This window comes from Eleginops maclovinus, chromosome 14 (genome assembly GCF_036324505.1).
Source record: "Eleginops maclovinus isolate JMC-PN-2008 ecotype Puerto Natales chromosome 14, JC_Emac_rtc_rv5, whole genome shotgun sequence".
Taxonomy (NCBI): domain Eukaryota; kingdom Metazoa; phylum Chordata; class Actinopteri; order Perciformes; family Eleginopidae; genus Eleginops; species Eleginops maclovinus.
Genome location: NC_086362.1, coordinates 4909276 through 4936544, shown reverse-complemented (window position 1 = coordinate 4936544; position 27269 = coordinate 4909276). Strand labels below are relative to the sequence as shown.

General features: G+C 42.1%; 1 protein-coding gene across 1 annotated transcript in view; it reads right to left on the bottom strand.

Moving 5' to 3' along the window:
- Positions 1 to 27269, bottom strand: part of arap2 (ArfGAP with RhoGAP domain, ankyrin repeat and PH domain 2) — a 95938-nt gene that overhangs the window by 58336 nt on the left and 10333 nt on the right. Inside the window, 4 exon segments of the mRNA XM_063900714.1 lie at positions 6034 to 6140; positions 12143 to 12336; positions 20133 to 20253; positions 26470 to 26539. Coding sequence (XP_063756784.1) covers positions 6034 to 6140; positions 12143 to 12336; positions 20133 to 20253; positions 26470 to 26539 — 492 coding nt within the window.

Genomic DNA, 27269 nt, shown 5'->3' with positions numbered 1-27269 from the left:
CATTTTGGGGAATAAGCGTTGGACGAGAAGATTGACGCATATCATGCCTGTCATTAAATCATGACTATTAAATATAAGCGAGAAGAAGGTTGGCTTGGCATGGTAAAAAGACTGATACCAAGGGAAAACAGCTTCATTGGCTCCAAGCCTAAAACCAAAACCTTGTAAAAGTAAAATTAAAGCAAAGAAGGGAAGCTGAGTGGATTTTGTTATGTTCTTGCTGAGCGAAGATTCTCACCTAAAGCTTCAGCTTGTTCTACATTACGGACAAACAGGAGAAGGATGAACCGTTTCATCTAATCTGGAGGGCAATAAGCATATTTCAAAAATCCAACTATTGAATAAGAACGATAGCTAACATGACCTTCATTGTCTGAAATGGAGCTCCATACACACGACTTCAGGGTTCACTTTTCAGGACCTACTATTGGTCCCAACTCATGAAAATGTATTTTATATAAAAAGTTCTTCTCAATTACATTTGAAAATCTAATTTCGCTGTAGTTTGACATTTTTCCTCCAATGTCCTCTATCTTTTTGCTGTTGAAAGCATTTATACTCCCTATTCTACATACTACATGTAAGTGAGGAAATCTAATTCTTCTTCCTGAATGATGAATCGGTATTCGGCTCTTTTAGCGTGCATGCATTATGTACATGCTGGTAGCAGAGTCGAATATAAAGTGGTTCATATCATCAAACAGAAGGTTTTGTTCCATGTAAAGCTAAAATATAATCCCCAAGTATAAGTTGAGGAGCATTCATCTTCAAAACGATGTGTTTGATTTTGTGATTACATCTCTACAGCCTCAACGGCCTTGTTGTAAAAGGAAGTGATACTAACTGTTTCCAAAAACTAACCGTGTACTGTTTGTTTTGTAGATATAGCTGAAAATTGGACTACAAATTGGAATGCCACCCACTAACACCTCTGAATATATTCTGGCTTCACAGCTACAACCACAAAAAAGAGTTATCCCACTACAATTTTAAACCTAGGTCACATCAATCATCATGCTTCCAACATTTTGATTTAGATACTGTAAGAGGAAACTACTGTTTTCTGAAAATGTATATTCAATCAAGCATGTGACCTAACGTTGGAATAGAGTGGTTATAGGGAAGGTAAATAGAGAAGTGACTATGGCTCCACCATATGCACGTGATGGTCATTCTGTGTAGAAATAACGTCACTTGTGGCACTGAAGGGACTTTCTTAAGTCAGAGAAAGGACCATGAAGGTGTCATCAGGTTATTTTTGTCTTGGGCCCAATTCCTAACCAGCCCCTAGAATACATCCTGACTTACTCACACTTGCTACGAGGGTCCACCACATCAAGTGACACCCCAAACCAATGAGCTGGGAGCGGCGTTGGGAAATAAAATCCTCAAATCACCAACTGTCCGTTCTGACCAAGCGAAACTTAATTATGTGTCTAACATAGAAAAAACTACGATGGACATTGGATTTAATCGTACAGATGTTAAAAACTTACATTGATGTTGTCCCCATGTTATACCCTTGGCAAGTCTAGAAAACAGTAGACATGTTCATTTGATCACTAAGTTGTGTAGCTTTAGTCCGGATGGTTGGCGCTGTATTTGTAGGCTAAAAAAGGAACGTGCTCCATTTAAATGTGAAAGGGAGTACAACTGGAGTTCACTCTGTCATTGAGTGGAAGAGTGTAGGGGCTGGATTAGGTAAAGAGGTAAAGATAAAGATGAATGGCTAACAACCTACCGTATTTTCCGGACTACAAGGCGCACCTGAATATTAGCCGCACAAGCTAAAATTAGGGGGAAATCCTGTGTTGTTCATACATTAGCCGCACCGGACTATAAGCCGCAGGGTTCAAAGCTTGTGCAAAAAGTAGCGGCTTATAGTCCGGAAATTACGGTATGTTATGAAAAGGTTGCATTATTGGTACAGTAGGATGAAGTGGTCTCCAACATTGGCCCCAAATAGACCAATGGAAATCTTTTCATCCTGGCCTCTGCTGCTTGGATTTTGCAATTTACTTTTATTGACTACCTCTTCATAGCGGTCCACCTTCATTAAAGTGCAATACCTAACCGCTCAGGTGCCCCTTCAAGATCAGGATGCTGATGCTCTTTTATCAATCGATTTGTATAGAGAAAATAAATACAAATACACAAGATTCACATAGAGCTAATATTTGCAGGAAATCCGATATTCGATTGGATACTGACATCTAAGGCTGATATCAAAAGATAACAAGTTATACTGAAACCAAGAGATGGTCTTAAGACACAACCCTATCCCTCATGGGGCCATTTAATCAAAACGACAGAAAAAAAAATCCCCCCCGCGTTGCCTGCCAATGCAATAAAGACACAGAAAAGTGGGGGATTTTCTGCAGCCACCTTGGCACAGTTAAGGTAAAGAAAAGCAAAAATGTTTGAGCCGCTCAAAGCTTTGGAAAAAGTCATTTAAAAAACTCAACAACAACATGTCCTTCAAAAAACAATGCCCTGCACGTTCAGGATAATCCAAAGACCTCGCTGTCGAGAGTTTTCAGGAAACATTTTCCGTCTAAGGCAGAATGAAATAATTGTGTGAGCTTTCAATACGTAACCCATAACAAACCCAGACAAGCATGGATTTTTCTCCAATATGACCTTGAGCAAGGCATTTATCTGCAGATGTACCTTAGTAGAGGTGCTTTCTGATCAAGAAAAAAAGCTTTTCTTGTCTTCGAAGTTGAGTGTCTTTGTCTTTGCACTCCTCTCAGCCTCATTGTCATTCTCTTTACTCATAAAAGTCTGCCTCTCTACCACAGTGGGCTGAACACTGTCCATTTAACGGTGGCAAAACAATGGAAAAGCCAAAGTGAGTCTCCACAGCTTAAAGTGATTAGATGAGTTTCTCACTAATCCCCACCTTGAGCAGGTAGGAGAACGCTCCCAGGGCTACCAATCGATTTGATACACACACACACACAGTCGCACAATAAAAGCCTTTCACAATCACCTCATCAAAACAATTCAGAGGACCTGGGCTCATTTTAATTCCACCTTCTTCTTCTCCTTTTTTTTTTGTTCCACACAAAATGGCAATTACGTCCAGCGTATTAACGAAGCCGCCCAACGATGGAACCATTAAGAGAGCCAACACAAACAGATCGATCGGACATACAACGGACACGTGGAGGAATCAGAGGCGGGAAAATCTTTATAGAAGGCATCGGGCAAAAGTGGAAAGGGGTGTAAAAAAAAAAGAATAGTGCAAACAAACAAACAACCATGCTTTGTCCAGGCAGCTGTGACGGTTGTATTCTAAATGGGCCATTATAGCCCAAACAAGCAGTGGACGTATTGATTGTAGACCCTCAGCGACTGGAGTCACCTGTAAGGCTTTGTGCCATACAGTGGAGGGGATTCCTGCCTTAAGATCCCAGGGGGGACTTGTGTTTGTTTTTAAATCCAGATCGATAATTAGTGATTTTTGACCCTGTTCTCATGTAGCGTGTTCACAGCTATGACCGACGAGTCTGCGATTTGCGCGATGGTCCGCAAGACGGTTTGTGATGTGCTCTAAAATCCATTCATTACCAACAAATACAAACCAATGGAAGGGAGACTATGTTTGTAGACAGATGAGTCATAACTCGTGTGACATGCATGCTCGTTACTATTACCAGAAATGGTTTAAAAATGATTGAAAATGAAAGTGAATCTCGTTGAAAATGTAAATAAATAACTGGATTAATTACTTTTATTTTTGACTGACTTGAATTTCCTATTCTTTATGTTCAGGCTGAATTATACAAACAAATCCAGAACTGGAAACATGACATCAGATAGACTGCCATTCTTTTTCACTCACTGATTGAAAGGTTTAGTTGATTGTTACCTGCATTATCAGCTTTACGAACCTAGGTAAATGTAATAATCTAAAATGGTGCAGTCCTATGTGTTTCTATCATATCTGGTGTTATTAAAACCTAAGAAAGAAATATAGAAGTATGAGTTTTTCATGGTATTTTCAAACCTATGTTCTTTATTCCTGCTAAATTGAAACCTGGTTGGTCTTCCTCCGTTGGTACAATTTGTTTGGGCAGCTCCAAAGGCAGCAATCATAGTGTGGATAAAAAAATAAAAACAAGTATTGAGACTTGTGTTTACTTTTCAGCCTGAGGCACTAACCGATGAGCAGGGCAAACTGGCTTTTAGTGATGCATTTGGATTCTGGAGGGAAAAAGGAACAAGTTTTGCCAGCTCATCCACGCAATGTCCAGCAGTGGCTCAGTCAGTAGGGCTTGGACTGGGAATCGTAGGGTCGCCGGTTCAAGTCCCCGAACAGACTTGAAATAAGGAAAGTGGACTGCTACTTGGAGAGGTCCCAGTTCACCTCCTAGGCCCTGCTGTGGTGCCCTTGAGCAAGGCACCGGACACCTCCAATCCCCCCTCCCCATTGCTCCCCGGGCGCTGCACAATAGCTGCCCACTGCTCCTAGTACTAGGATGGGTTAAATGCAGAGGACCAATTTCACTGTGTGTGCTCTGCTGTGTGCATGTATGTGACTGATAAAGAGGGTTTCATCCTCCGATTCTAATGCAGTAAGCTACAGGTCTGGAAAGGCCCTTCAAGACTGCAACCAACTTAATATGCCACAAATAGGGAAAAATAACAGCTTGGTCTGGCTGTTAAAAGGGACACCCTTTTTTTTTTGTTGCAAATACAAATAAAGCGGTTAGGTGTGAAGTTACTGTTAGGGTGCTGCATGAAAACATTTCCCTGGTAAAGCTTTGGACCAACCACAAGATTTTACAATTGCAGAAAGAGATTTTTACTGTGAGAAGCTACTTTTAAAATCTATCTGTATCACGAATCAATGACACATTACTCCCTGATCAATCAGAAATTGAAAATGAGTTAGAGGTGTTGTGCCTGCTGCATACTCGGTGTACTTTCCCTTTATAAGGTCAGTGAGACCTCGCCACCACACAGTGATGTCTGTCATCATAACATAGTAACGGGTATTTATTTATTTGGTCAGGATGGCAGTGTATAACTCCAGCTCTCGGGTCATATTATTAAAGTGTGAACCGGAAACAGGTCTGTATCTCCTTCCACTAATAAGAAACACTTATTATAAATGGTAATGCAGTGGATTTCAACTTTCAAAACACATCCATATGTTAGATTTCCCCTTTGAGGAAGGATAAAGAAAAGGCAGAAACATAAATGATTATAAAGCCTTGAAATGATTCTGGTTTGGATTACTCCTCCATCTCCACAGTTAAGAAAACAAATCTAACAGCAATGCATATTTTAAAGGTCATTGTATAAGACTATGGTATCCTTCTCCACAAGTACTCTTAACATATGGCATTATGAAACTCTTAATACCATGTATAAGAGAAGATTAACCAAAATGCTAAATGATTTATGAGGCATGATTATTGATATTGAAATACAGTACAGCAAGAGGCTTAGTGCGTGAAGGGTCTTTCTTAAACTATATGAGACGATATTAGGGGGAGATTAGTTAAAGGGAGTAACATTAAGTGATCATTTTGAAGTCGGAAATTCCAAAAAGTCGAAATTTTGAAAAGTTTGAAAAGAAAATCAAAAGGGAAAACGGTTGGGAGACAAAAAGGGTGAATTTTTAAAAAAGATGATCACGGCCACATGAATAACGAGTTAGAAATAATGAGAAAAGAGTGGGACATTTTCAAAGTCGAAACTTAGATAAAAAGTCAGATTTTTTTGAACAAATAGTCGATGGAAAAATCAGAAGTTGAAAATCAAAAGGAAAAAAGATTGTGAGACAAAAAGAAGGAGAAGGAGTTAGAACAATGAGAAAATAGTGGGACACGTTTAAAAGTCGAAATTTAGGGGAAAAAAGCTGAATTTCATCACTCTGATGGGCGTGCATTTTGGCAACATTCACATTAAGATGATGATCTAAGCAATATGAAAGGACCTGTCAGGAAAGATCGCTTAGGGAAGAAACGTATCGCCCACACGCACACCTAAAAAGACACAGCGAACACATTTTAGACGTACCAGAAGTTCTTGAAGGGTGTGTTGACTTCAAAGCCCCTTCGGTCCACGTCTCTAATGTTGGCAGCAGCCAGTTCCACTTCAGCTATAGCCAAGCCCGCTTTATAGTCCTGGAAAAACAGACAAAGAGAGATGGAGATCTCTAGATTTCATAGGAATGTATTGGGAGGTTGTTACAGTACAGTAAATCATCAAGAAGGAATGGGCACCACAGGATCAAACTGTTTCTCATGCACTTCTCAATTTTGACATTTTGGGCTTGTTTGCTTCCATAACGATTCTTCTTTCAGACTCATGGAAAGACAACAATAACACACCTGTTTACATTCATGCTACATTCACAAAACGAATAGTCAGCATCATATAATGCCTTGAAAACAATGATTATTGTCTTAATGTAAGTTAGCGGCTTGGGAAGGGATTTCTAGCACTTTTTAGTTCATCCTTTTTGTTCTTGTAGCTCCTTGCAAAATCTATGTTTTATTTTCTCTTGGTTTATACTTAAAGGCCGTTTTTCTCACAATGACTTTTCTCATATTCTGAGCCAGAATATGAGATCTACTTCAGCAGCACGACATCTTTCAAGTTTCATTCCCATCTATATTCCGAAAGTTCTTACAGGAGTTTATTTCATACATCATTCATAGCCTGATTTATATAATATTTGAGTCCTAAAAACTTGGGTGAAAACAGATTTATTTTATGGCTGCTGACACGATTTCCTTATTTATGAAGTGATAAAATAGAGATATCAACAAATCTACATGAAAACCCTTTCAAATGAATATGTCAACAAAATGGAATACGAATTTTGAACTTTGCTTTGTTTAGTTTTCAGTCCTTAAAATATGTGCAATTCAACAGTTTTATAAAACGTTTAATGGTCATGTTTATAAACTAATGTAAATAATCAATTGGGAAAAGTTAGCTGATATTTAGATGAGAAGATACTGCTCACTTGTCTGTATGATGAATATGAAGCTACCACCAACAACTATGTAGCTTAGATTAGCATTTTTATGGTGGGGGTGGGTGGGGGTAGTACATGAGTGTCATCTATCAGAATCGTTTGTGTTTTTTACAGACTAAACCAAGAGATATGTGTTGTTGGTGGATTTCTTGGCGTTATGACAGGGTGGGGCTAGCTTTCTCCCTCTTTATGCTAAGCTAACCCAAACAGCTGTTAGCTCCAGCTTCCTATACTCTATGCTGACGTACTGAAAAGGATATATGGAGAACGCTTTCCCTGCTACCACTGTGACAGCAAAGTGTAGAAAAAGGAATCTTCTCTGTCTTTGAGGACTTTCCCATTTTAATAAAGCTAAATACTACAGATGCTCCAAATGAATCCAGAAACTTTTATAGACACCCAAATAAGAGAACATGTATTCCCAAAGGGACCTGAAAATATATGGGTCCTTAGACAGCACCTGAGGGCCGTTTTTGGCCAAACTAAACACCCTTTCTAATAAGGTGGGATCGACAAGGTTGCCTCATTAAAGTCTCTGGGTGTTTCTCGCATAGGACTTGAATGTCACTTGGTCTAATGAAAAGTAGCAAACACAGAAGAAGACGTACACTCAAGGTAAATACATCCTGAGTCTCGGCTACTCGGTTTCCTGAAGTAACGCTTTTTTGGGGGTTAATGGCACTGGATGTTGTTATACGTTTGAGAGAAATTAGGTTGTGACAGACCAATAACAGTCATCTGCTTTTTCTCCTTCACACCAATGACGCACAAGCCAAGTCTGTGCGTGGCGTTTAAATGCTTGTGTGTTAAAGACAGCGTAGCTATGGAAAGGTAAAAGGTGTCTCTGGGGAACACAAAGCAACCCAAGCTTTCAGCCTGTTAACGCCCATTTCAGAAATAGGGGTTGCAAGCAGAAGCAAAGTTTTCCTAAGCTCGGTTGAAACTCTGCTTCACAGCGCACACCGCCCCTCTCCGCTTCACCCTCAACACTCACAGCAGTTTAGACCATTTTCCATAGCCTAGAGCTCAGCGAGGAGACAGAAAAACAGACAGGAAGAAGTGCAACTACACCCACACAAGTATAGGCACAACATCCAAATAGAGGGAGAAAAAAAAACCCCGCAGGCATCCAAGATTTCAATAGAGAAAGAATACACGGGCGAAGCCAAAAACGTGAGTCAAAGGACGAGGGAGAGAAGAACAGCGAGAACACAATGGGATGGGAAGTATAAGAGAAAGAAGGCCTTGGTAATCCCTACTGAGAGTGGGTGAGATGAGTGAGGGGTCAGCTGTGCGATTGACAGAATGAAAGCTTGTGTGTGTGTTGAAAGCCAGAATAAAAACAGGAGCTCCGCCAATCCTCCTCTGCAGCGACTTACAGAACACCGCCTAAGCGAGGAGAGCTAAATGCTGCCATGCTGTGCCAGCCATAAAAGCATGTGTGTTTTCTGTGCTAACTGTTCCCCACCAAGAAAACAATTTGCACTAATTACACCAAACAAAGAGAAGGAAATGAATGACACCATCTTTGTTGATTAGGTGGTTTTTTTGGGAAGACGTGGTCTAGCAGAAGAGAGACCAATGTGCCAATTTCTACATCTAATTAGCGGCAAACTTCTCAGCGCGGCTACATTTGACTCAACACATGGAGGAAGTCACTTAAACGCTTGCAGGATTCTCAACCTATTGTGTGAGTCGGTTCAATTGGGGCTAATGTTGTAATGTGTTCATCATTAGCCCCAATTAAACTACGTTGAACAAAATGTAGAGGACTGTGGAAAAAAAGCAATTATTCTCCTTTCCTAGCAATGATATTGAGACAGAACGAGAGGAATGGAAATATAGTGACATGCTAGCATGAGGATCCGTGAAGCATTATGGGTAATAAAGGCACTGTGAGCTCGGCAAAAGATAAAGGACAGAAGCAAGGGAGCGAGACAAGTGAATTCACTCTATGGCCAAGTCGTAATTGAGCTCAAAGTTTAGATTTTCCTTCCGAAGTAAAAAAGAAACTTGCCTTTTTTTATTCCATCAATTATAGCTACAGTCATGGCTCTTTAAGATCCGGTATGTTCCGTAGGGTGAAGACGCATGACGGGATAATGAGGGTTGCTTCATTCAAAGCGCATTATCGCTACTAAGTTAAGCGGAGTATCTTAAATGCAACAGACGGCTATAATTTAAACACAGAAGGACGAGGGGTTCCCATGTATCACTGTATAATTGTTCTGCTTCACACTGAACTGTATGTACTGGATGTATGTTCTCGAGAGTGCGAGGCTGTGCTGAGAGGGCAAAAGCAGTCACCTATACCTAATGACCCTCATCCCTCTCAGGCAGCCAATTAGAGCGCTGGGTGTTAGCAGCCGTCCAGCCCTCGCCACTCGTTACCTACCCAATATGTGCCGTGGCCTCCTGCCCTCTCCAATTAATTCACCGAGGACGGAGGGAAGGAGGGATGAGGAGAGGAAAGGGAAGGCATTAGAGGTAAAAATAACTCGGCCAATTACAACAGCCGAGAGGTAGGTGGCTATAAGGGCCCTAAGGGGAAATGATCGTACGCAAGCCGGTTTTTAGGCACTTTTTGGCCACATGTCATAAAACGTTAAGCTTTTTAAACAACTTCAACAAGAAGAAAGAGAAAATCCATCAAATCGAAAGGAAAATGAACCAATTCCAATCAGGAAACACAACAAATCTGTTGAATAGCCTGATGTGCTGGGCCCAGTGAATATTCCCATCATACATCCAATTTTAATTTCTTTCAAAGTCTTGTAAGCTCTTATTGTGCGAGTCGGTCACTCCAAAGTCTCAAGGTTATCGGAAAAAGAAAAGGTAGACATAAAGACAAATCGGCCTTGACTTCTATCCAACCCCATTCAAACACTTAGGATCCTCTAAAAGACTGCAGAGGAAGAGGGTTTCATAAAGCGGTGGGTGAGATTAAAAGAGAAAACACTTACTGGAGACAAAACACCGTGATTATTTTTGAACGTCAGACAGTGAGGCAGCGGTCAAGGAAACAGAAAACAATGGGCCCGGGATAAAGGATCAAAACATTTAAGAACAAATTATTTGGTGGGATATATAGAAGCTGAGGTAAAACGTTGTGTTACAACTCTTACAAAAAACAGCCTTGCAGTCTCGGGATGACGTTAACTGTAACAAAGAAGATCTTCGGAGGTAGTAAATGAGAAAGAGATCTAATTAAAGTGGAGATTAATTAAAATCCTCGCTGTTATTGTATACTCGGAATACCTTTCCCACCGGAGGAGGTATGGGGAACTTTTGCTAAGTAGGTATGAAATGGAGAGGAAAGAAGGCTTTTGTTGGGACTGAGAAACTAGGTTCACGTAAGCTAGTAGGCAGCTAAATTACATACAAGAAATATGATCCAACTATCAATCTTTCAACTACCAGGTGTGATGTATGACTCGGTAATACATGACAGCGATCTGCCTAGGAATCACTCTGGGAATTAATGCGCGTGTGTCACACTTTGCGCACCGTCTGACTTTCTTTACCTTGGTGGTTAAATGACCTTAAACACAGCTTCATCACGAGGCTTACGGCCCGTGTGGAGTGCAGAAGGGGCGGTGAAGGAGGAGCTGGGAGGATGATGTATCCAATAGCTCGTTCATCATGTTAGATTAAATCCTCCACTTCGCTGAACTTGGGCGACGGTCTACCTCCCTCTCCGCGCGCCATCACTCCTTTCTCTTACAAACCACCAACGCTCGTATGACCTCTGCTCCCCCAACCCCTTTCCACTTCTACTTCCATCTCTTTGTTTCAGTCTCTTATTCTCTTCTTTCCCATCTCTTCAAAATACAAAACACCGCCGCCGCGGTGCTGCTGCTGCATTTATGTAGGGGATTTAGCTCGTAAGCTGAAATAATACAATTAATTTGTCCTCTCTACGATTCTCTCTTTCCCTCCGTTCCTCCTGCTGTCTCAGATCAAGGATGTGGAAATGTGCTGACATGGAGCGATACCCAAAAGAGAATTCTAACAAAGATGTTTGTTCGTGCTAATGAAGAAAATAATGAAAGGCAAACAACAAAAGTAAAAAAGATAGGGGGCGAAATGAAATGAGAGCCGTGGAGAAATTGAGACGTGTCGATCGCGTGCGGCATTATCAAATATGCACACAAAGACGCGTGAGGCACTTTTAAGTCATAGTATCGCTGCGTTTTCAGATATCTTTCCATCTCAGATAGGACTTCTTGCTGCCAGGACAGGAGTAGGAGGAGAACACAGTCTCAGTACGTGAGCAGTGGGGGGGGGGGGGGGGGGAGACTATCCGGGATAATTGGACTCGCTACAAATAGGGAAGACTCAAGAGAAAGTATGAGTAAGTGAAAACTTTAAATTCTGCAGTTAAGAGGAGGTTTTAAAAAGAGTGCATTAGAAAGCCTCCAAAATGATCTCTGAAACAGATGCAAAGCTCTTTAAATAAGCAGCATGTCAAAGGGGAACCCCACTGATCTGATGTATGATGTTTCTTTTAAAGATGATTCATATTAGGAACTAATAAGTCACAGTTTCTCAAGCCCTGCTGCTTTTATTGACTATTCAAAAACAAAAAGCTGTGCAAAAGTGTCACAAGTGTTTTTATAGTTAGATCATAGGGGCCCAGTTATGGCTATTTTCAGGGTCGTATTTGTAATTTGTGCCTCTGCTGTGACATGTTTACACGCTCATGTTCATAGATCTGCGTGGCAATATCCAGACTCTCAATTTTGAAAGAGAAGATCTGTAAAAAAAAAAATCACAGGATGGATACATTGCAATGGGGTGGCCAATGGGGTCCTAAAGGTAAACCTCTGCAAGTTAAAGTCCAATTACGGCTAAAAGAACCCATTTTTATTTCACCACATCGTTTAAAGATTGCTGGTAATAGTTGAACTTGTGTTAGTTGGCAACCCCAATTTCTACCCACAATATATCTCAGGACCCTGAAGTCTTTCACACATATACATGTACTGTTCTCATTAGACATTCATGAACAGCTCCATATATTTCATGAACATCTCCATCTCTACCTCATCCGCTTCAAAAAGGCTGCGATTACCACCATCCCTCGTCAAACAGGAAGCTGTCATCCTGCGGGGAGGAAGTCCCGGCGGTGTTGTGAAGTACCTGTTCTGTTTTGCAGAGCCTGACTTTACTCCCCGCCAGGGACACCAGCACTCTGCCTTTGTAACCGCGGAGATCCAGCAAGCCTCGCTTGTTTGTGGAGTAGAGGTGGGGGAGGCTGTCGGAGCGCTTCTGGGAGCTGCAGGCGGGGGGGCGCGTGGCCGTCTGAAGAGCTTCTATCCACTCCTGGCGCTCCCCTGTGCACACGTGCATGAATGAGAGACGGAAACAGAGACAATGAGAGGTGCGTGTGGATTCAAGTGAGAGGAAAATATGAGAGGAGGAAATCAAGAAAGAACTACACAGACAGATAAGGGGCATCTTCAAGGCTTTGAATCATAGTGTGAATTCATCATTTTTACATCCTTTCAGTGGCTTGTTGGCTGCTAAAAGCCCCGTTGCATACTGATACAGAAAACTCCAGTCTGAAGGGGAAAGTAATTGAAACAGAGGATGAGCTACCATTGGTGGAAATGAACTTAGCCCCCAGAAAAAAGTGCAAATAGTCTAGCACTCGAGATATAGATAGCTGCTACTCTGAGATTTGAAAGCCTCAGGCGAGATGTGGCCAGGGTAATTTAAGACAAATGTGTGTCAAACAAACCACCTAATTAAAATATAGAGTTAAACGAGATTACTGCCTCCAGGTTGTGTGCCTCCGCCAACCAAGTGAAGACACACTTTACACCCGTGGCTGTAAAGTCATCCCTTCATTATCTGAACCTTTGTTTGAAATTGGCAGAATTGGCATACACAGTAGTTCTGTAAATCCACTGATTGATTGACATTTCACAGATAGTACATCAGATGGGATAAAGCACAATTTTTGCTAAATAGGCTATGCCGGTCAAACGTATCGGTATCGAGAGAACATCATTTTTAATATTTGAAATCATGGATCCTTGTTCGCCAGGTGATCCATGTAAAGGATATAAACAGCCATTGCAGTGTAGAGCTAACCAGTCCCAGAAGCTTTTAAATTAAGAAAACAGCTTAGTGATATTGGTTGTGTTGAATTGCAATGCCATTTGACCAAAAATGGCATTGCAATTCTTACCTGCATCACCTGCTTACTCTTTCCCTATTAAGAGGACGTAGTATGCACATTTTCCGGGTCATATCTGTATTTTGTGCCTTTACTATGGTTGTCTCCGTGCTTTAATGTTCAAAAAGTTCTTTATTTTTCTCATCCTGCCTGTGCTGCAGCACCTCTTTTCACTGTCTGTCTGAAACCAGAGCCAAGTCTGCTCTGATTGGTTAACTCGCTGGCTCTGTTGTGATTGGTCAACCACTCGGGAATGTGTCAGAACTGTCCCGCTCCTCTGCATATCAACGTGGTGCGCTATCCAATAGCAGCACGAGTGTAACATAGTGATGTCATTATGTTACAGAAGTACACAAAGAAGTCCAATCGATGCATTTCAGTCTAATGTAGAGACCAGCTTGAAAGATGTTTGTATACATGTGTTGATTCCTAGACTCCGTTCTGGTCCTATAAGAGCCACTTCTGATACTCTGTGACTTCAAATACGATTTGTCCTTGAACACAACACTGAATCTCTAACTTGTTATAAATCACCCAGGATTACCTCGCAACTAAATGGCTCAAGTGTAATGCAGCGCGTGGCGATCTATCCAGGGTTTACACTCCAAAGGCCTCTCAGATGTCTCCGCTGCAACTTTTACAAACGGACATAAAAGAAGACATGAAACCGGCGCTGTAAAGCTCATTCCCCTACCGCCCGAGACATTGTGCTATCAAAGCCAGCAGAGAGGAAACACAAGAGATACCAAAGGATTGTAAACACACAACCCCCCGCCCCCCACGCTCACACATCACAGGTCCTAAGCAGCGCCCACTCTGGTAACCGTTCAAAACAAAGGCAGAAGAAAAACAAATCTGAAAAACATCTGTAAGCCGATATGAGACTAAGCTGTTGGGATGGACCTTTTTCTAAAGTTTTTAAAAAGTAAACGCACTACAATTCAAACTTGGGTGGCTCTCAACTCGCTATCCGACGAGACAACGCTCTGACAGATTGACGCCTTTCTAAAATACACAAAGTGACAAAGTCAGCACTTGTGTGGTCATACACCCTTTTTTCAGGAAATGTATTTTTGGATACCCTTGAATTTGAGTAAATAACCGGATGGGGGATCACATGGATGTTGAGCTCTGTATTTCCAAACGGTTCTTTTGCTCAAGGTAGAAAAGAGACAACCCCACTACTGAGTGTAATCACTTCCATTCTATCATCCATTACTGTGATTATTATGGGCCGGTTCTTTGCCAAAAGACGTAAAACCTTTGACGCATAAATCATGCTGCCAAAATCAATTGTTTTCTTAGCTATGTTATACTGCCACAGCATGCACATTTAAGAGAATCAGTGTGCTACTTTATTGATCTATACATGGGAAATTGGCTATATGGCTCTTCCCACACAGCTGTGCTCGAATCACATCAAAACTAGAAATCCAACAAAATCCATTGGACATTTCAACAACCAAATGAAGCTGAATCCATACTTACTCAACCCGAAGCTGTTAGCAGGTAATAAACGTCAAACTTTGCACACTATCTTCGGTGATATCTGATGGCCTGCGTTCGAAACTGGCAGTAAATGCAAGACACTGCTTCCTTGTAGCCTTTTGAGTCAGCATTAATCATAGCTGCCACCACAGCGGGATCCTGATTGAGTTAATGTCTATGCGACCAGTTGGAAGTCGGCTTCATAACAAAGGAAGAAATCATCCGTTTCTGCAGAAAACCCAAAGACCAAAACACAGCGTAGGCCTCGGTCAAGCTCTAAAAAAGGAAACCATCAGGGGAAGTATAGCAGTTTTCACCAATTATATGTTTGGGTAGGTATAATTTAGTCTTAAAATATCAGCGGCGAATGATTGTGGTACTCCTCAAGCATATCCTGCAACCACGGAAATATATCAAAGAAAATGATGATAGCACAAAGCAATTTGGAGCCTCAAACGTGTTTTTTATGTAGTAATAGTTAGTGGGAAAGAGTTTGGCAAGGTTCAAATCAAAGACAGTTTTAAAAAAAAGTGTTGCTTGGTTACTCATTCTTTTAGGGTTAACTGCATTTTAAATACGGTCCATTTATCCACAGGTGTAACTTTGGACAGGTGTGAGTATTTCAAAAATAAATGTATGCCATTCAGGTTTCAAACATGTCATTTAGGGTGAGCATTTGCGTGACCTTCTGCCCTCTGCACACTCTCTCATGTGGACATATCCACAGACATCTGAGGAAAAGTTTCTCCAACTCCTACACCCTCTTCCCTCCTGAGCTCCCAAATACTGTATCCTGGCTGGCTGGTCCTGAACTCAGCTTCGGGTCTGGCTTACCCCCCCCATTCTTGTGAATTTACAAAGAGCCGCTATCAATGATGAATGGCCTACTCAATTATTGAGCGCTCTTTACATCACTGGGCTTTACTGTTCCGTTCCCAACCATGCTTTTCTGAGTTCCATTACCTGTCCTGTGCTCACTTATTTGCCTGTTCATTTATTCAGGCACTTCCTCTTTCTCTGCTCTTCGCACCATGCTGTCAGTCTAAGAGTTGGAGGGAGGGCAAGTGAAGGAATTGAGGAAAAAACTTGAGGAGACGGTGTGCTTCTGGCTCGCCTTGCATATGATGGCGTATATGTTTTTGTTTGTTTGTGCACACTCGTATACAGCCGTGATTGCCAACGTTTTTATTTTTTTGTGTGTGTGCAAACCCTTACCTCTAAAAAAAAAAAGAAAGACAAGAAACCGCAGCCCCAACAGAAGCCACATCCAGCTTGTTAAGCCATGTATGTATAGCCATGTATTTCAAACCCTCTCCCACTCTGCATGGACGAGAGACGAGCAGAGAGGCAGATAATCCTCGTTGAGAGTGGATGAGATGAGAGCCAGGTCCACTTAGCGCTCGGCAGAGATCTTAGAAGCCGCCCACACGGTCTCCATCAGCAGGAAGAGAAGGAGAACACAAAGCGTAGGGACTGAGGCCGGCTTTGTTTCCAACGTTACAATTTTGTCGAAAATATAGTGCTTCCAATAAAGAAGCAGTACAATTTGGATTAATTGTGCTAATTAATTACTTTTTGAGGTTGGTTTACAGTATGTTTGCCACCTATTACTGTATTGTTTAGAGCCTGGCCAACATATTGACATGGATATACAGTATTATGAGCTAATAGCTTACCAAAGAGATATTTTTATCTACAGCCCCCGGGAAAATTAAGAGACCACTGTAGGATTAGCAGCTTCTCTGGTTTTAGTATTTATAGTAATGTCTTTGAGTTGAATGATATGTATATATGTGTTGTTTTTATTTTATTCCATAAGCTACTGACAACATTTCTCGGTGTTGGAATTCAACAGACACTGGAATGGCTGCCAGACATGTACGGTTAAAGATTTAAGAAAAATTTGGAGTGGTCTCTTAATTTTTTCCAGAGCTGTGTATAGAAGTATGTTCATAAGCAGCAAGAAATTCCACCCAAAAATTGAAATTTGAGGTCATTTAGATTCAATCATATTACTTTCAAAAGGAGATTCTATAATACTCCAATTAATGGGAACGTTGACTAAAAATGGGCATGTTGTATACTTAAAAATGTGTTTGATTCGTTTGATGTTCAAACGTGGCACTAAGTGTTCAAATAAGTGACATTTTGACTACAGTTAATACAGATGTACTCCCACTCTCCCCTATATTCCCACCGCCCTTCCTCTCCTTGGCCCGTTTGTTGTTATCCCTACTTATTCTCTACATCTCTCTCTTATCTCCCTCCCTGTCATCTCAGACAACCCTAACATGTGTTCGGAGCAGGCTTTGTGGAAAGGCAATTGCCAGAGCATCAGAATACAAATCATCAACATTTCTTTACCCCATAAATCCCATCTCCCCTCTTGTAGCGCATTTGTCTGTTCTCCAACACTCGCTGGTTGTCCCGACCGCTTCCCATCACTCTCCACTCGTTGTCTCTTCTCGCCCAACTCTCCCTTCCCTCTTTGCTTTCTTCTCCCCCAACCCTTTTTTCCTCTTCCTTCCTCCTTCCATCTCTCCTCTCTCAGGCTGACAGTACCTGAGGGAAGAGGCCACCTGCGGACCAAGTGGAGAGTCAGCCGACAGCTGTGTGCACACACTCTCTCCGGTGGCCTTCAATTATTCACTCGCTTCTCCACCCCCCCTCTCCATCTTCACTCTGCCCTTTTCATCTCCCCCTGCCGTCCCTACTTCTCTGTTTCTTCCTCACGCCGAAATTGCGTGTCTCCATCCAGCCCTGTTATTCCCTCACTTAATCGCTTCCTTTCCCTAGTTTCCACTATTCTCCTAATGTCCTTTGTGGATCCCTTTTTACGTTTCCTACACACTCCTCTGAACCTCACACCATCATTTTCTCCCCCCTCTCACCCTTACTTCACTAACCTACTCCTTCTCTCTCCCTCTGTCTCCTCATGTCTTCCTGTTTCTCATGTGTTCCCCCAAAGATTGATGACTCTCCGCCACAAGGCGAGTGGGCCTGTTTAAAGATGCATGAGGTGATGAGGCCAAGTTTTCTCCTCCCTCCTCTCTCCCAAACTCTTTCTTCTGACGGCAGCCGCCACCTCTGCGAGGGGGGCTTCTCGCTGATCCCGCCTGTCAGGACGGCTGAGTGTGACGTATGATGATCAGCTCGCCGACAGTGTGATGAATGGCGCCGCTGAGGAACCGCGACTCTTAAAAACGGACCACAAAAAAATCTGGCAGATATCGATATGATGAGGCACTGAGTGAGGGCGAAGACTCAAGGCAAAGAATTAATTTTGGGAAGCTTATGAAGGTTTAGAAAGGGCAAAATGTGGACTATATCTGAGGGGAGGAGATCAAATCGTAGTTTTAGCTGTTAGAAGAGACCATTCTTAGTTAATTAGTACAATCACAACAGTGGCTGAAGACCAAACAAAAATATAAAAGCAGGTCTTGATTCAGAGCATGGGTGAGATGGTAAATTGTTATTTAGATGCCCGTTTATAAGAGAGTAAAGGCTTCCTCCATTGGGTGTTTAACACAATGTACAACAGGACAAGGAAGTATACTCGTACGATATGTAGGTACGAGTTCCTGGCATAGATGTCTTACTGTTGCATATCCCTGTATCAACATCCTTATTCAGATGAACCAAAGTGCAACGTCTCACTGGAGTCCATGTTTTAGAGATCTCAGTTTGTATCAAATACATCCACTTCTGTGTGAAATGGCTTCGACTGAAAAGCAGAAGCAAACAAACTAAAAATGAGTCTTTATTAGAAGTTAGAAGTGATTTTTGGTAGCCTCGATGCAGCGGTTAAACAAACAACACTGTGCTATGGTTTCTTTGTTACTCTGCCCATTTTTACCACGTTTTGGTGTTTCAACTACTGAGAATAAGTTCATGGTTGTGCAATGACGTGCCGGGAAAAAACGAACAGAAAAGATTCATTAAAAAAAAAGGTTTTTATCTGTTGATTTTTTTTCCCCAAAAAACAATTATATGTCAATTAAATTAATTAAATAAAATACATAAACAAATAAAATATAAAGTCAGTCATTTGTTTTTTGAGAGAAGGGATTAAATAAGTGTTAGTTATTTGTAAGTTAATAGTATTTTTTGCTTATCAATTTGATACTGCTTAAGTTTATACAGTACCATAATTCTCTTGTTTCATTTCATTATCATTTTTTATTCTTGCTTTACACATTCAAAATAAATGAAATCAAATGTGGTAACTTGCCTCACTTTAACCCACCGGATTTTGAGACTCATATTACATGAGTTCTGCTTCACAATGAGCAATAATCCACCAGTTGAACTCATCCAGAGCAAAAAGCAGACGCTAAATACCAATGATGTGTATGTCAAGTATTGATAATTCTACCCCTAGACGTCAATAACTTGCATAAAGGCCTCAGATCCCTCACATTTTCAAACTGTACGAGTCAAAGGTTGAGAATCATGCAAAACTCTCCGATGTGACTGATCCGCGTGAAGCAAAAGGGCGGCCAACATCTGATCCCAGAGATGGACCGTGGATTAGAGCACGAGCAGTTTGACCCGAGCTGCGTAATAGACCGCCATCAAACAGGAGGTGAGGAGAGGGAAGTGTGCCTTTCCCTTCTCATTAACGCCGGCAGAAAGATTCCAGCTGAAAGACGATGAGCAGAGATGACTCTTTCTGCGTTTTGTCTGACAGAGGGATGAAGAGAGGGAGGAGGAGCGGGACTATTAAAAGGACAGCTCCTGGGAGACTTGTGAATTAGTTCATTTAGTATTATATTCAAGGAACTATATATTCGGAATAAAATAAATGGAGGCCTTTTGAGAAATATTGGTTTACTTTTCATAGAGTAAGATTAATGTGAATTGAGGAAAGGTCAAGACCTGTTAAGCCTAGCTTAGCATAAAGACTGGAAGGAATGTGAGTAGGTGCAGCAGATAGGACGGGGTTGCCATTATTCCTTTCTGAACAACAGCGACTGTTAGTACTTAGCTAGTATTTCAGCGTGCAACTTTCCCTGAAAGCACAAACTTTCAAAACACAACATATTAGCGATTAGATCTCGGAAGCGAATATTTCTGTTATTCTTACAAATCCAGGCCAGCTTTTTGTACTCAACTGCAATGTTTCTGCTTTGCTAGGCTACAAACTAGGGGTGGGAATCACCAGGGTTTTCATGATTTTCATTTCTGCTGACTCTATCTTTGTTTTGACTAACTTCCTGCCAATCCCACTGACTCAACCCATGGCCATGACCGCAGAAGAAAAAGCACGGCACCATCAAGTGGATTGAAAAAGCACTTGAATTTGAATTTATACAATAAAATATCGATACTTGGCGACACATTTACCAGAATCTAGAGTAAACAACTTCTTAATACATGGGAAAATGATTTTTTTAGTAATGCAAAGTATATAATAACATTGTAAAATAAAGACGAAGAAGAAATGCATATTTGTCGTACCTTCTCTATCAGCCCGGAAAACGAAGGTCCGAAGCGAGAGGACCACTTCGAACTTGTTGTCGCCGAGCCCTCGCACCTGCTTGATAGCACTGGCCAGGATCGTACCTTTAGAGTACATCTCCTAAACAAAAACACACACAAACAGACGGATAAGAGCGCTGATAAAAACCCTTTCATCACAACAGCAATAACGTTATTGGGTTCTCAAGACCCACAATCACCGCATTGTTTGATGTGTAATTCTGAGCTGTACACCACTGTCAAACATCCTCATCCATCTAGAACCAATACCCACCGATCCAGCTTCAAATTTATTTGCAGAAATCTCTTCCCATTCAAGCAATAACTTTGATGAACAGCTCAGCGCTCATGGGTATTTCAATATAAAAAAAAGCAGCAGCCTTATAGAATATGTTCTCATACGAGCGAGCCAAGACAAATATGATTTAATGTGATCTTTGACATTAACACAAATAACTTTAAAATGTGTGGGATTGGAAATGGAGGAACAGGAAACCGCCCAAAAAAGTGAATTACAATGCACGGAAGAAGCCAAGAATAACACGTCGTTTGGGTGTTAGGAGACATCATCATAAAACAAAATCCACAAGCCGGAAAACAAACTTCTCAAATATTTAAAACGAGATGCTGCGTGGGGATTTGGGTGCAGCACAAGAAGCGCTTGTTGGGTAAACTGGGATTGGCCTGTGTGTGTGTTTCATTACCCAGCTCTAGAGGAGGCATCTAAATAAGGAGGATGTTGCACTGGAGGCTTCATGACCCTCTTTACAACTTCCCTTGACAAAGCAATTAAAGGACGGGGTCATTGTCAATATAAAGAGGAGGCAGAAGGGGGTGTTTTAAAAAAAAAAGGAATCAAATATCCACTTCTAAGGAAGCAATGACAGGAGAGCACTGCCACGGAATCGGTATTCAGCCCGTAATGTGGTTAGAGTAACAGGGAAATGCCCTTAAAGTAGTTGGAAATGAGCTAAGAACATGTCAAATTGTAATGGGGGCGGGAGAACATTACGCTTCTGTAGCGGCGTGAAAATCACCGCGTTATAAAAAAGAAAAAGGGTCGCAGCAGACATTGCATTATTCATGTCGATAATGTCATTATCATTGCAAGGTATGAAAAAAAACGTCCCTTTTTTCTTGCTTTTCAACAGGCTTGACCTGAACTTTTGATTGTTGTAATGGATTGCGGGGGATTACCATGCAGAGTGTTGCAAATTTACTCTACTGTACGGAAGGGAAGACAAAAAGGATGAATCTTGGAAGGATAGGAAGTGAACTTCTGACTCCCTCTTGCCATTCTTAATGAAGCCGGTGACCTTGCCAGCCACGAAAGCCTATTTCTAGAGACAGAAGAGCCAAAATTATACACCAGCAAGTACAGTCAGTCAGGGAGAGCGGGGGCGGGAGGCAGGGATGGATGGAGGAATGGAGGAGAGCGTGAAATTTGAAATAAGAAGAGAATTAGGTTTGTGTGAAAGGCCAAGGAGAGGACAATACAGAAAAGATATAAAAAGCATTACATAATCCGAAAAAAGACAGGGTTACGGATAGAAGAGAAGAGACATGTCGGAATAAGGAGGCCAAGAAGGGGTCAGTGTGGGGTCCTTCTCATCATAAGATGGGATGTTAACAATGGCAAGAAGTGGCTCAACCTAATTACCGACATTCAGCATCGTGCGTTCGTCTCCTCAGGAGTTTCACACCGCCTCTCTCCCTCTCTAAATTTAGACAGAAGTTAAAGGAAGGTGAGGAAAAATAGGGGAAGCACGTGGCTGATAATTATACCCCGGTACGGGTTAACGGTAATTAATTGTTTTTATTCTACTTTTGAGGGTCATGGAGGAGTGTTTAACTGAGAGTTGTGCATCTGTAAATACCTCGAGAGACGAGAGAAAGAGGAGCGGTCAGACAACTCGGTGTTTAGAGACTCATCTCTAGAGAACGGACTGCCAAAGTAGCAATGAGGCCTAACTATCTCCCTTCTCCAACAGACTCATCTCCTTCTTCCAAACATCCCCCTCTCTCTCTGACCTCCCTCCCACCCTCAACTTCCTCACTCGCACGCCTCTCATTCCCTATGAAAACCACCCAACGTATGTCATCCTGCAGGGTGGCGTCACTTCTTCTTTTCCACGTGGATGCCTATGTCTCCTTTTTTCTCCAAAAAAGCAACCTGGTAAACTTCAGGAAACAATTAAAAGGCAGATCAATTGAGCTAAAGCCTTTAATAATGAAGGCAGCGTGTTGAGAAAGCAGGGAGGAGGCTGAAGCGGGTGGGAAGAGTTTGCACCACCAGCGTGGAGTTAGGGTTGTGGCCTCTCAAAGCAGAGGGGTTTTTCCAATGGAGGCATGAGGACACCAACTGGTGACATTGGAGAACTGCAACTTAGAGATATTGCCTGTAGAAAAACAATGCCTCCTTACGCAGAGTTTCACCAAGTAGGGCGCCTCCAGGAGTATACAGATGTTGCTTCAAGGCAGAGCTGCGTTCCAGTCTAAATTAAGACATTATAATGCTACTGAGAGGGCTTTTAGTTCTCTCTGCCAAACATACAGAATAACCAATAAATTCTGATTAAATATTAGTGTTGTATCAATGCAAGGCCAGCCTGTCGACGTCTTTCATATTTTGTGATGTGTTGCATACTTTTGGCAGAGAAATTTTAAAAAGTAAACATTGGGAGTGTTACAAGTGTTACATGAAGTGTCAGCAAGGGCATCTTGGGAGGACACAGGAGGGAGTGAGCAGAGCGGCTTTCAGGCTTGGAGAAAAAGAGAGCTTTGCAGACAGACAATCAAGGAGACTGATACACTCAAAGACTGATCCCCGATCCTAAAACCTCAGCTCCCCTATGGCCTGCTATTCAGCTTCCTCCCCCCCCCCCCCCCCCCCCATCTTCTCATCCCTTCATCCCTCCCAGCCATCCTCCTCACTTCCTCCCCTTGCTACCCTGAAGCCAGGCTTTGGACTGTTTCTTCACAAACACACACACACACACACACACACGACATCATGTCGGTACCCCCGAAGACTACATCTCAGGCCCAAAGCATTTCTCCCAAGTCAATCCGGGTGTTGACGAAATCAGGCGAAAGGAGTGATTGATGTGGCGGATCGGCTACGCTGCTGCAGAGAGGGAGAAGTGAGACCGGGGATCTCGCTACTCTCCCACGCCACCTCAGATACCCCGATGATGACATCACGGCGGCCAGAGACCTTCAAGCTGCGACGGCGATTAAGTGCGATTAGTTCTGTCTGGGGTTGAAGATCCCAGAGGATTTTCAACTACGGAAAAGAGTTTTATGGGGTAGTTGAGAGTTTGAGAAAGAGAATAAGCATGGGAATATTTAGGAGTGGGTTAGCGTAGTAAAGATTGAAAACATAAGCAACTATATCTTTGTTGGTTTTATAATTAGAGATAATAAAGACTGGATTCCAAAATAACAAAGTGTATCTATATAAGTTAGTTAACATTAGGTGCAATATGCTAGTGGCTAATACAGAGTGAGGGAAGTTATAGCAGCTTTGTGTAATGAATAGAGCAATTTCTGGGAGAAATCTGTTGTTCACTTCTGAAATATCTACAACAAATACATTAATATTATCCTCAACTGTACTTACAGTAAGTGTTATTAATGCTAAGCTAGCATTGCTAACATGCTACTTAAATGAGAGCAGTATGTCAGCTTGCTGCAGTAGGATTTTGACGTTAGCATGTAGCTCACATGTTACATCAACTTACTTGCAATCGTGCTCAGTTTTGAGTCTGAAGTATACTGCCTGATGCATTGTTGGCAGAGACTTTAGAGTTTCATTGCCAAAGCTCTGCCATAGCTATCGAGCGCATGAGAAATAAACCCTTTTGGAATATTTAAAAACTGGAATATCAGTATATAGCAACCTTCAGAAACTGATAGAGCAGGCTTTAGCTACTTTCCGTTGAAATTAGCTGGCAAACCTGCTTCCAGTTGAAGCACTTCAATATGAAAATGCATACTATCTCCTCCCTTTGGAAATGTAATGATCCGGTGATCAATACCCCTGATGTGAGATCAATTGTGTAGCCCTTCAGCATAATGACAACAACACGGGATGAAAAATGACTTGTAGTCTGCGCTCTGTAGCAGCACATGCATGTCTCTGTGAGGCAGAGAAAGCCAGCGACTCATATTTCAACTCCTGACAGAAAACGGTGCTGAGAGACTTCCTGTCTGTCCATGCAATTTCCTTCTCCCCCCGCGCCGGCTCTGTGGAGGTGGCACTGGGTGGCACGCGGGGCGTTGTGGGGAGCCTCAGCTGGCTGCGTAACGCGGAGGATGACAGAGAGATTGTACTCGACCTCTCCGCTCACCCGAAACATGATGAAGCCCTCTGCCTCCTCGGAGTCACATTGGCAGGGTGACTTTAAAAAAAGTCTCCAACAACAATCTCTCTCTCTCTCACGCAAAGGCAAACTTTCATCTTTCCTACGCCGACAGTGACAGGGAGTAGAAAGTGCTGACTCGCCGGCCTCCCTGCTGCGCCGGCGATGGAGTGTGTCCTGACAAATAAAGCAACAAATTCAAAAGGATAGAGAAACCAAAGGGAAAGAGATAGAGGCCGGGGAGCGGGGGAGCGCGGAGGGCTATAATTAGCAGGTGATTAACGAGCCGGCATCAGACAGGTCCCCGATCATTGATTGTGATGTTGTGCGTTGCTGCTGCAGCGAAAACGAGCCGGCCCTAAGAAGGGGCGCCGAGGTCACCACACACACACACAGAAAAATGTGTTTGTTCTTGGTGCAAAATACATCCAATGGTCATTAGCGAAAACATGAAGGTAAAGCACATCATGTCAGCGAGGTTACGGCCGCTTGAGACTCACTGGAGAACACAGAACTGATGCATTCAAAGGACTTCTTTCCAAAGGATTATACGAGGGTTTATGAAAGCTTCTGGATACAAATAATGGAAACTCAATAGTTTGAAAAGGCTCTTTTTCGTCCTTTCCCAGAAAGCCTATGAAACTATCCAGGCCTGTTCATTATAAATACAGTAAGTATAGTTTGAAAAGAGGTTTTATGTGGAATTAATGCCATTAAACATCTTATACAACCCTATCTACATTCATTGTTGTCGGATGTTGGATCATTGTGACGTGATGATGCAGTTTGAGGGCCGATTGATTTACAGAGTCTGCACCGTCGATCTGTAATTAGTACCGACTCTAATTTTGGCTTGGCTGTGATTCTTGCTGGACTTCTCTTTGATCAGACGTTTCCTAAACCCTTTTTCAAATTAAGATTATAATATTTGAAGAAGAAGAGATCATTTAATATATTGTCAGAAGTAATTCTTGTAGAATCATTGAATACTAACAGTCCAGTAATAGTCTACATCACTGTGTTTTACATTTTAAACCTCAACATAGCCCTGATTACTATTTCAAATCACGCAATTCAAAATAATAAATGAGCTAAGGTTATGGAGGCTGCTAAAATGCATTTAATTATAACGGTTAACTGTGATATAAAGTGTATTTTCTTCCTATTGTGTGCTGAAGAAGGCTAAAGGATTCAGCAGCTCATCGTCTTGAGGTTATTTGTGTGAGAGATTGTATAAAAGCCTATTAGATCCTCCTTCAGACACATACTTTTGGCTGACATGACAAGTATTATGTCTCTTATAGTGTTAAATGATACAGTATTATCTTCAATCACTTCTGTTTCTATTGTGTTTTATTCTAATGATTGAAGGTATTTGTTTCTGTGGTCTTGAAGTTGTAGCCAGTTAGTTAAAAAAACGTTTCCAGTCTAAACAGGTGGAGTTAAAACTGCCGTCCTCCCTGCATCTTACTCCCTCTCCTCTCTAGTTTCTGCTTTTCCAACTCCCATACCCTCGCCTAACCCCGACTCTCTCTCCCTCATGCCCTCCCTCCGTGTGATGATAAGGCAGGCAATGCTTGACTGTCAAACAGGAGGAGAATAGAGAGAGGTACAGAGCGAGAAAGAAATGCTGAGGGAGGCAAAACGAGAGGAGAGTCTTCCCTTTTTTCTTTCTCAGGGAACTGGTCAGGTGCCAACATCAATGTACTTTACTGTACGGCCGGGCGGGCACGGAGAGCTGCTGGTCTGCCATGCATGGCTTAATGTCGCTGCGTCCTTGCCCTCATTTTTTAGCCTGCCAAGCTAATGATGAGGATGAGGATGGAAACGGGGAGGAGGAGGAGGAGAACACTTAGAACTTGACTAAGCGGCTCATGGTATAGATTTCTGTCATGGGGGAATGAATCCGCTGGTGAGGACTGTGGGTGTGTCAGCAGAGGAAGTGTGCGTACCTTGTCGTTGTTGTAATAGGCCAGGCTCTCGCCGTCGAACCTCACCCACCGCCTCTGGAAAACACAATTCCTGCACAGAGCAGGCAAAATTCAATTCAGGCGGCGCCTTTCGACCCAACTAAACCAGTTCCAAGAGGAATAAGTGAAACAATTCTAAAAGCGCCAGGACAGTAAGCAGGTTACAGAATCTGCCCCGAACGGGAACTCATATTTCATCAGGAGTGCCATTGATTCATTAATGTCAGGAGTTGTATCAACAGCTGTCAATTAGCATAATCAAAACAAATGGGCACTTTCAATTTGAATATTCAACAGCCCTGGGGCAGTTTGCCAAACCTATGCAAATCAGGTGGTGAAGGAGAATATGAAATGGGAGTGAATGATTGATAGCTCCGGTTTTTGAGTGAGCCCGCGGTACTGAGAGACTCGCAAAAGAGGCAGCGCTGCCAGAAAAAGCCAAACTAAATGAGAGCCGACATGAATTTCAATCCTACAAGGTTATTTCTTTTACTCCGTCCTTCCCCCTTTCAATATTGCCATGTATTATGGATGGATCTGCTTCAGGTTTCTGTCTCTAATGTAATTTATTAGCTTTAAATGGTCATCAATGATAGAAGACACACTGGGGAAGCAGGAAAATATGCAGAGTGTATAAAAGGAAAAAAATGGTGTGCTAAGATCACAGGAAGCAGGGGTTGACTTCCTGTGACGGTGACTAAAGGTTGATGAATCAAAACAGAGCAAGCACTGATACTAATATATAATTCATTCACTGTTCAAACAGAACCTGGAGTGTAAGG